The sequence below is a fragment of the Strigops habroptila genome, chromosome 8, assembly GCF_004027225.2.
Source record: "Strigops habroptila isolate Jane chromosome 8, bStrHab1.2.pri, whole genome shotgun sequence".
Lineage (NCBI taxonomy): Eukaryota > Metazoa > Chordata > Aves > Psittaciformes > Psittacidae > Strigops > Strigops habroptila.
Genome location: NC_044284.2, coordinates 60,594,742 through 60,605,691, shown reverse-complemented (window position 1 = coordinate 60,605,691; position 10,950 = coordinate 60,594,742). Strand labels below are relative to the sequence as shown.

Below are 10,950 nucleotides of genomic sequence, written 5' to 3'. Positions count from 1 at the left end.
TTTCAACGCTCCCCTCCATCTTCCAACACCCCTTAGCCCGTAACTTTCCGTCCCGCGCTCTGCCTGCGGGGGATTGATTATAAACGGGGCGGGGGGAGCGCAACTCCCGCGGCCGCGCAAACGAGAGGGTGCCCCGGGAGAGCTGCAGCAGCCGAGGACACAGCCCTGCTGAGCCCGATTCGTTCCTTTTTCAGACAAAAACCGAGGGGTTTTAGAGTGTTAGGGCCAGATCCTGCCTCCATAAATAAGGAGGGGTCAGGGGCTGTCTGGCAGCAAGGACGGTCATTTTTATACAATCATAGAATCACAGAATGGTTTGGGTTGGAAAAGATCTTAAAGCTCATCCAGTTCCAACCCCCTGCCACGGGCAGGGACACCTTCCACTAGAGCAGGTTGCTCCAAGCCCCTGTGTCCAACCTGGCCTTGAACACTGCCAGGAATGGGGAACGCTTTCCCGGTGTTTAGGATCCAGTTACTTTCAATACACCCCAGGGACCGACATGACACCTCTTATACTAATAGACATCTGTCACCGACCGTGTCGGGTTTTGCCATATGCGTCGGGCAGGTTTGTGGAAGGAAAAAGAAGAGGAAAGAACAAGAAAACTGCTGCGGAAACTTCGCCGGGAGACTGTGTCCCCGGTTTCCCGGGCCAGGCCAGCCCCGTTGTGCAGCCCCACGCCGCGAAAGCCGGTTATGAGCCCTTCCCGCTTTGGGCACCCGTTTCTCTCCCCCCGGGGGGCCCCTGAGCCCCGTCGCCGGGACGTTCCATCGCTCAAGATCTCGCCCATCCCGCTCCCATCCCGGGCACCGGGTGAGCTCCCGGCCCCAGGGGTGAGGGGTCCCGTTTCCCGCGGGAGCCGCCGCGCCCCCTGCAGGCCCCGGTGCGCCACTGCAGCCCCCCCTCTCCCCGCCGCCACCGGGAGCCCTCACCTGCCCGCAGGGCCCCCGCTGCCGCTCCCGGCCCCTCCGCTCCTGCGGGGAGGCAGCGGGTCCCGCGGGGAAGCGGCCGCCGGGAGGGGGGGTCACGACCGCCGGCTCCCTCCCGAGCCCCGCGCCCTCCCGGTGCTGCCCGGCCCCGGGAGCCGCCGCCGCCGCCCCTTTCCCGGGAAAGGCTTCCCCAGCGCCGCGGGGTCCTGCTGGAAACCGGGGTCCTTGGAAACAAGGGGTGAGGAAGAGAGGACGGAGGTAACCGGGGGGTTGGGGAGCGGAGAAGCGCTTCCCGGGGCCGCGGCATGGGGGGGAAAGTTGCCGGTGCCGGCGCCGCGCAGATGCCGAGCCCGAGGTATTGCTGCTATGCGGGGAAACATGAGCGAGTAATTTTATAAGTAACAAAGGCTGGGGGTGGAATGAGCCCCGGTCACCCGGTGTCCTCTGGAAGCCCCGGGCCAGCGGCTTCCCGAGCCGAAACGCGAACTCCGCGGCGGCTCCTTCCCCTTTTCCCAGGGGTATCCGGCCCTAAATATAGAAATAACCGCCGCGGCTGCCCGACCCCCCCCGACCATTTGCTGTTTGTGCAAACCCGATGAGGCACAACTGGGAAACTACTTGTTACTCCTGGAGCCGCCCCCAGTAAAACCCAATTCGGGGGGACCCCCTCCCCCCCTCAACCCCCAGGTGCGGCCCCCCTCCCTTCCAGCCCATCACCGTGGCCTTATTAAAGTTCAAGCTCCCCCCTCGCCGGGCTGCTCGTTTTATTTTAGTCTCTGTCTGCCGAGGTCTAAATATTTACTTAGGATGAAATAATATTTACCGCTTACCGGGGCACTTTTATTTACTATTTGGTTCAATCCGCGGCTCCCGGCGTGAAATCAGCGCCTCGGCCGGTTCCTCATCCCGCCGCATCCCGCCGCAGCCGGTTTTCCTAACAAAGACAGCGAATTATTTGGGCGGAAAAAATAACATATATATTAAAAAAGCAAAATCCACCAACGTTTTAAAAATCCAACGTTTTGCGAGGGAGAGAACAAAGTATCAAAAGCCGTCCAAGAGAAACGGTGCCCGAGATTAAATCCCCCAACGCGCGTTCTAAATCCTACAGATCTATTTCATTTTCATTCTAATCTCGGCGGTATCTTTATTTTAGCTTCTCAAACGCATCGAAACACACATAAATATGCCTTATTCTTAATTTTCGCAGCCGTCTTTAAAACTCGGTTGGGAGGAATTCGCTGGGAAAGGCCGTTCCCATCTGTGGGAACGCGGAGCCGCTTCCTCAACCCCGATTATTTTACCTATTTAAACTAAAGATCCGCGCTCGGACACGGCTTGAATTTCATTTTATTCTCCCCTAACCTTCAAAATAAATACTAAACGTTGTCTAAATGGCCCCAACGGCTTTTATTTTAAACCATTTCCCTTATAATCAGCCCCGAAAGCCGACCCCGAGCGTGCCTATTTCGGCCGGGAACGGGCAGATCCCGCAGCGCCGGGATGCGGAGCCGAAGCCAGGCTGAGAAAAATGAATACATGTAAGGCAAAATCCCGGCGCGGCGGAGGGGGCCGCGGATCCACCGCGGGATGTTTAATTCGGAAGGAATCGGGGTGATGCCGGTACCGCTGCGCGGCCGCGGATGGAGCACCGGGAGGTGGGAAGCCCGTTCGCATCGCAAAAGCTCGGCGGGAAGGGGCGAGCCCGGCGCTCCGCGGATGCGCGTTTCCAGCCACCGCGGGTGCGGAGCTCGTCCTTCGGGTGGGTGCGGAAAGATACGCGCTCACACAAAGGCAGGCAGAGCAGTTTAAAAATTTATTTACAAAGTTGTGTACAACACGAAGGGATAACATTTAGAATACATATATTCATTCATATATAAACAGACTTTATAATAGAGTGACAGCGTTTTCCTCCTGGATTTCTCTTTTCTCTCCAAATTTTTTTTTTTCTTGTTCGTTCAATATTTAAAATTTCCCCCGTTTATTATTATTATTTTTATACATTTTCTTTTTTTTTTTTTTCTCCCTCGTTTGTTCGTTTTATTTCGGATAAAACCGCCCGGAGCGCCGGAACCTTCAAAAAAAGTGAAAGTTCGCAGCTCCTAATCGCGACCGTCATTCGCCTCTTTAGAAAAATAAAAACCCCGAAAGCAACGTCAGTGATTTTTGATACAAATATGTACAAGCGGCGCTGGCCGGGAAACGGGGCGGGGACGCGGACGGACGGTGCCCGCTGCGCCCGAGCGGCCGCGGAGCCCCGAAGGGGCGGCCGGTGGCGGCGGGAGCTGCTCGGGGCTACCGGATCTCCCTCCCCGGAGCTGCGGGATGTCCCTCCCCGGGGCTACCGGTTCTCCTTTCTCAGGGCTACCGGCTCCTCGTCCCCGGGGCTACCGGATTTCCCTCCCCGGGGCTACCGGCCGGGGCTACTGCGCCGGCCACTTGGCCTGCACTGCGGCGGCGGGGGCCGCGGGCTGCAGGAACTGCCCCGCGATGATGTTGGTAGGCACGCTGAGGATAGGGGCGATGGCAGCGGTGGTCCTGGCCAGCGCCAGCGGTTGGTGGGCCATCAGGGCCGACTGCACGGTGACGGGCGGCCGTAGGAAAGTCTGGGCGCTGGCGGCCGAGCTGGCGGCCGGGACGCCGATGATGTTCTCGATGCTGAAGGACGGGCGGCTGCTGGGCTCGGATTTGACGATGGAGCCCGCGGCGCCCAGGCTGTTGAGCTGGAGCTGGAGGCTGGGGCTGAGCTGGGAGTTGAAGGCTTTGCGGCTGAGCTCGCCCGACGGCAGCAGCGGCACGGCCGGCGGCAGCATGGGCCCCACGGGGGGGATGTAGGGGTACTGCAGCGCGGCGGCGGCGGCCGCGGGGTGCGTGTAGGCGCCGGGGTGCAGCCCGTAGGGGCGGCCGTAGGGGCCGGCGAGGCCGTAGGCGCCGAAGCCCTGCATCATGAGCGCCGTCTGGTCCCGCAGGTGCTCCTGCTGGTGCCGCTTGAAGCGCTTCCTGCGGCGGAGGAAGCTGCCGTTATCGAACATGTCCTCGGACTGCGGGTCCAGCGTCCAGTAGTTGCCCTTGCCCGGGTTGCCGGGCTCCCGAGGGATCTTGACGAAGCAGTCGTTGAGGGAGAGGTTGTGGCGGATGCTGTTCTGCCAGGCGGGGAACTTCTCCCGGTAGTAAGGAAAGCGGTTGCTGATGAACTCGCAGATGCCGCTGAGCGTCAGCTTCTTCTGCGGGCTCTGCAGGATGGCCATGGTGATGAGGGCGATGTACGAGTACGGCGGCTTCACCAGGCTGCTCTTGGGCTTGCTCTGCCCCGCCGCCGCCCCGCCGCCGCTCGCCCCCTCCTCGCCGCCCCCCTTGCCGCCCTCGGCCGCGCCGCCGGGGGCCGCCCCGGCCGGGCTCACGCTGCCGCTGCTGCCGCTCTCCGCGCCCGCGCCCACCTCCGCGGGCAGCGCCAGCTCCGACGCCTCGTCCAGCGGCAGGCGCGGCAGGGCGGCGGGGCTGCCGGCCTCGCCGTCGCTGTCCTTGCCCGGCCCGTCGTCGCCTTCTCCCACCACGTCGATATCCACATCCTCGGCCGCCGGGACGGCGGGGCCGGACATGTCGCTGGCGCTGCCGCCTCCCGACAGGGTCATCCCCGCTCGGCGGACGGGGCGCGGCGGCGGCGGCGGCGGGGCCTCCCTCCCGCACCCGGCGGCGGGGCGGGCAGCCCCCGCGCCCCCCTCCCGCCGCTGCTCCGACCGGCCCCTGCGGCTACACCCGAGCGGCCCGGCTGCCCGCCGCCGCGCCGGCCCCGCGGGGCATGGGGCGGCCGCGCCCGCTCCTCTCCCGTCCGCCGCGTCCCGCGGCGCGGGGCTGCGCGGTCACCTCCGGCTGCGCGCCCCGCTCCCGCCGCCGGGCATCGGGCGTCAGGCGGCGATGCTGGCTCCCACCCGCCGCGATGGGCGCCCGAGGGCGCAGGGCATGGGGCCGCCGCCGCCGCGGCTCCGCGGGCCCCCGCCGCTCCACCGCTCCGCTCCGCGGGCCGCGGCCCCGCCGCGCAGCGCTCCGCCGCCCTCGGCTCGGTGCGGGTTTGTTTTCTTTGCTTTTTTCACCCCTTTTTCCTGCGCTTTTTGGTTTTTTTCCGCCCCCCCTTTGGCGGAGGGAGGGGACGGAGCTCCGGGCGGGGCGGGGGGCAGGAGGCCGGGGCGTCGCGGGGCCTCGCTCGCCACTTTAGAAGCGCGGCGGTGTCCGCTCTGCCTGATAGATTTACTTTCCCGTTAAAGATATACTCGGAGGCGGCGCCACGTGACCGCGTGACGTCAGGCGCCCCGCCGTGAAGTCATCCAAAAACTCGAGTTGCTTCACGGACTGTCAACAAAGAACGGCGGAGGCTCCGCTCCGCCCGCCCCGTCCCACGGCCACCCGCGAACCCGCCGGGTCACCGGGACACCCCGGGCACCCCCCGCCCCGCACCCTGAGGCGCAGCCCCGAGCGGTTGAGCGCACGTTCCGCGGGTGCGGCGCCGTGTTAGCGCTTAACCTCCCCCCCCCCCCCAATTTGGGCTCCGAAATGAGTTTTCAGTGTTTTTCGCGATGTATTTTGTTTCTTCTCTACAGCGGCAGCTGGGAAGGGACGGGCAGAGAATGGCTATTGATTAATCTATTCGGTTGGTTGCCGGGAGAAATAAAAAAGACGTAAAATAACGAAGGGAAACTATAAATAAAGAAGCTTTGAGCCGGTTCCTTTATTCCCCCCCCCTCCTCTTTTTCCCTGTTTTTTCCTCTCTTTTTCTTTTTTTCTTTCCTCCAGAGGTGTTAACGACTTAATCATTGCGGGCCTTAGCATATGAAAAAGTAGGAAATGAGGGAGTGTGTGGGAATGTGAGGACCGTATTGCCGCGGCCCCAGGTAAGCCCCGGCCCGGGGAGAGGCGCCCACCGGGGCCTGAGGGGCCGGGCCCAGCCTCCCTTCCCCTGCCTTGGGAGGGGACCCCCCCACCGGCTCCCAGCACACGGGGCTTCGGCGTTTAATTCCTACCGACAGCCCCCTTGTAGTGCTCGCACGTGTCGTCGGGTTTCGGGAAATACAATTACATTAGGAAAATGCCCCGCGAGCGAACGGTTTTCTACGGATTCTGGGATAGGAGAGGCAAATGCACCCTTTTCCTCCCCCAAATCCATCGGACCCTCGAAATACCGGTGTCCCGGAGCTAATACCCGGCCCCGACGGGGCCTCCCCAGTCTCCCCGACCGATTTTTACGCGTTTCCCGGCGGATCCCCCGGCCCGTGGCCCTGCCCTCCGCACCCGCGTACCGCTCACACTCTCACTGTCTCTTGGCCCCCCCACCGTTACACAGCAAAGCCTCTCCCAAGGAAAAGGGAGGGAAAAATAAAAGACCAACTCCTCACACCCCCCCCTTCATTTGTTGCGCTTTTGTTAGACACAATAAAAGTCAAATTAATTGATTCATACCATTAATGACGGTGCTTAGCGTGAAAAGAAACGTTTCCCCTCGATTAGGGCTCGATTGTACTAAGCCCGTGTTCAATCACGGCTCCGCGCCCCTCCGCGGGCCTTCAGCTGGCCAAGTTTAGGGAAGTATTTAGGAGCCCACCCGGCTGGAAAATATTTAGGAGCCCACCAGCAAAGAGTGAGGAATGAGAAAAGCTTTCCTAAAAACCAGGAAACTTATCCCGCAGTATCCCGGACCCGCGGAAGTTCAAGGGCTGAGCGGGAGCTGCGCCCTGCGGAGCACTGAAATAATTAAAAGAGCCTCGGTAATAACGCCTCCAGAAATAGAAAGTGGGCGCCCATATAGACAGATAGATTTAGCAACAGGAGCAAAAACAAACTGTATCGTCCGGATCGATACGGAGTCAAATAGAGACGCGGCAAGCGGCGGGGAAGGGAGGACGGGCACAAGTTATGAGAGAGAGGGAGAAATTAATTACAACTCAATTTGATTTTAATATGGCAAAGCAAGATCCTGGCTGCGGAGCGAGTTAAAAATAAACCCGGAGGCTGAGGCTCGGGGGCTGGGGCGATTTCTGCTTCTGTAATCGTTTTAAAGGAAGGAGAAACCCAAGGTGTCCCCTTTCATCTCCTTAAGCCTATTACTTTCACTAATGAGTTATATAAATCGTTGACCTGACCTGGATTAAACCAGCATTGTGGTTCGTTATCAACGCAAAGGGGATGGCAGGAGAGGGGCTGCGGGGGAGAAAACCCCATCAAATAACATGTTCCCCCGTAAAATAACACATCCAAAGGAAGGGGGGACGCGACAGAAGCATCCCCTGCCGGGACCAGGGCTGCGGGGCAGGCACACCGTGGGGCCCGGGGCCTGGACACCCCCGGCGGGCTCTTCCCTAAAGATGCAGCTTTCCACATATATACATATATATCTATTTCTCCTTTATAGATGTATTGGTTTTAGGCCTCTATTTGCAAGTGTTTCCTTTCTTTTTTCTCTTCCCTTTTTTCTGTTTTCCTTTTTTCCTTTCCCTCCCCCCAAATCTATTTCTTTTTTAATTGCAATAAATCGCCTCTAAACCCGGCAGACCTCGGTACAAAACGAAATCGCTCATGTTTCCAAAACGGTTTCGGATTTATTTGTATTGGAAACGTCTAAACATCCATTCTGTATAAGGCAACACGTTTAATTAACGATGAGAGAGCAGTTAGGGGCAGAAAGCTAGTAAAATTGTGTGATAAATTTATGGCATTGTTAGCGTGCTTTTAATTATGGCTATTATGTTAATTATTTCACATTAGCATGGAGTTATCAGCAGCATGTCAGATTTAATCAAAACCAGCCTTTCTCTCGAAAATCGTGATTTTCATTCGCCGGGAGGAGGACGGGGGGTCCCAACCGAAGCCGCTGATCCCCTCCACCCCCTTTTCTTTATTTATTTAAAATAAATAAATGAAGGCTTTTAAAAGAGGACTTCCCGTTGCAAAGAAGTGGCTGGACGTGATTCGGGCTGGTGCAGGCGGCAGATCCCTTTAGGCTACTGCGAGCAGCGCAGGGAGGCGGAGGAGAGAAGCGACGCTCTTGTTTTTTAGGAATTCACCATTTTCACCCCCTCCGGAGAAGGCATTTTATCATTTTGGATCCTTCTGTCAAACAATATGATGTTGCTCATTTTTATCTGTCCCGTTTTACAAAAGCCCCCGTTCAACGCTGCTGGCCAGGACAACGCGCCTGAGTACAAAAGAATAAAAGAGACAAGCCGGGAGGATACAGGATCGCTGCCGGGATCAGAAAGGAGGGAAGAGGAGGAGTGTGAGTGAGTGTGTGTGTGTGCGTGCAAAGGGGGGTGCGGCGGGGCTCGCAGCGGGCCGGGGCCGGCTCTTTGCCCGGCGCTGCCCCGCAGGAGCGCGGTGGTGGCTCCCGCACACGCTCCGCAGCCCCCGGGGGGTCGGGGATGTCGGGGAGGCCACCCGCTGGTTCCCGGAACGCCTTCGTTGCTGCCCTGCGAAATGACAACATAAAATAGACATTTACAATTATAAGAATAAGCATAAATACATTGCAAAGGAGAAGTTTGCGGGGGCTCCGTCCGCGCCGAGGTGCGGAGTGGCCACCGCGCCCGCAGAGAGCCGAGGAAATCACGGCCGTCCTCACAGCAGCGCGCCCGCGGACCGGCCGCTCCGCGCAGCCCGTCCGGCCCCGTCCGCGCCGTGCCGAGCCCCCTCCTCCGGGCGGCCCCGCTCCCCCTTCCCCACGGGAGCGGGGGGCTGCGACCACGGCAGCTGCTGGCTTATTTTTAGAGCATTTCCATTCCTCCGGTTAATTTTAGATCGATTCATTATTTAGCCCCAGTTCGCCTTTAGGGAAACCCAAGCTGCGGGCGGCCGGCGCTGCGCGGCCGCGGGACTGTCCCCCCGTGCGCGGTGCGCGGCCGCGGAAGGCAACTTCAGGACCCCCCCACTCTTTCCCCCCGGGGCTGCTGCGGGGGAGACAACCCCAAACCAACCCAAATCTTCCCTTTAGGGAGACACCCCAATATCCCCCCCCTCCTGCCCCTGGATTGGGCTGGGGGGGGGGGACCCAGCTCCCCTCGGCTCACCGGGGGACGTCCCTGTTTTGGATACGAGCAGGAAAACATCCCGGTGACCTGGCAAAAGCAGACAGCAGCGTTCGAGTGTCCCCTTGGGTCTGAGAAAATAAAACCAGAATGGTCAGAAGAGTGGAGCCCAGTTGAGCTTCGAGATTTGGGTGCTTTAGAAAACAGGGAGAGAGCGAAATTAATCAAATCATTTAAAACACAGAATTATTATTGAATAAATTGGGCTGTGTGAGCAGAGGAACTCTGCCGCCTTTTGTGCAAGGTGGTTGCAAAGTTAGTTGAGGTCTGATTTGGGGGAACCCCCTCCAACAAAACAGTTTGCAGTTGTTCAGTCAAAATTCGTTTAGTCTTTAGGTTTTCATTTTGCAAATCCCAGCTTCAAGCAATTGGAATAGGTGTCTCCAGTTTGCGCCTGCCAGTCCCGCACAGCCCCAGCGCCCAGCGGTGTTGGTTCCTGGAAGGAATCATATCCCATCCACCTCCAAGAAAATGGCTAAAACTCGTCCTCTGGACATGCTGCCAAATCTCTGTCCCTGGAGGAGGCTCCTGTGCGCTGAGGCTTAATAAATACACAGGAACAAGCAGAGGCGAATCTCAAAAACTCCTTTAAATTTGCTTTATTTGACTCTATTGAGGGAAGAAGATGGGTGAAAGGGGTAACCCCAGACCAGCTGCTGGTGTGGGGCAGGGGGAGATGTGTGGCAGCCCCTGAACTGGCTCCAATCGAGGTGAAATCATCTAGTTACAGAATCCCAGACTGGTTTGGGTTGGAAGAGACCCTAAAACTCATTCAGTTCCAACTCCCTGCCCTGGGCAGGGACACCTTCCATTAGAGCAGGTTGCTCCAAGCCCTGTCCCTTGGCACAAGCCATCACCCTCTGGCTTGTGCTCCAGGGAATGGCTGGTCAGGGAAGGCATGTGCTTGGACTATCAACTGTTCCTTCAAAACCCAGGGATTTCCCCATGTGTGGAGAGAGGGGGGAGGCTTGGTGCGGATAAAGTGTTCAAGGCCAGATTGAATGGGAGATTGGAACTGGATGAGCTTTAAGGTCTCTTCCAACCCAAACCATGCTGTGATTCTGTGATTTTATATAAAGATACCTTTATCTGTCTGAGGAAGGGGAGGAAATCAACATGACAAAATATTTTTCCCTTCAGCTGCACATGGCCTAAAGGGATGGTGCAAGTGATGCCTATTTGGTAACAAACATGGGGACATGCCTCAAAAAGAGTGGATGAATCCCAAAAAGAAGTGACACAACTCAAAACGAGGGTCTGCAGAGAGGCAGAGGTGGAAGCTCTGTGTGAGGTTTTGTACTGACTTTGCAGGTAGGTGTAAGGTGTGAGGAAGGCACAGCGGGTTTTTTTCTCAGTTATTCCCCTTCCCAGTGAGATGCAAATGGCTGAGAAGAAGCTAAGAGGATTTCCAGGGCTGTAAGGAAATCCCTTTGCCAAAAGCAGCATCTCCAGGAGCCCTCCATAGGCTGGCCCCGTCTTCTTCCCAGCGGGAAGCCAACTTGTACTGAACTCAGTGACACTCCTTTGAGACTTTGCCCATCATGTGGGTGCCCAAGGAGCACCACGAGCTGATTCAGGATTTATTTGTATTAACCAACACAGCCAGGACATCGGCAGGAGCCAGCTCCATGTGCTCTCAAGCTTCTCAGAGCATCATTTGTTTGTGTTTTTCCAGGATAGCTTTGTAAGCCATTCCTCTGGCTCGCGTATAACACCCTCGATTCCCTTTATTAAGCATGGAAAGACAAGCAGTGAATTATTGCTGTTGTTAATAAAATTACTCTGCTAATATTTTTCCCCAACACATTGAGCATTATTGATACATAAGGGCTGAAGCCCCTCCCGACGCCAGCGGCCAGCACAGGGCCTATGCATCACCTCAGCTCCACGTGCACCATCCAAATGGTGCCTTGGTGGAGTGTAAGCAGAGCACAGGCCTTTTATGGGC

The 10,950-nt window shown here is 57.9% G+C and overlaps 1 protein-coding gene across 1 annotated transcript; it reads right to left on the bottom strand.

The window, feature by feature from the left end:
* Positions 1-3,356: 3,356 nt before the first annotated feature.
* On the bottom strand, positions 3,357-4,565 carry FOXD3 (forkhead box D3). The gene has a single exon (XM_030495104.1). The coding sequence runs from the start codon at positions 4,563-4,565 to the stop codon at positions 3,357-3,359; it is 1,209 nt and encodes a 402-aa protein (XP_030350964.1).
* Positions 4,566-10,950: the final 6,385 nt, after the last annotated feature.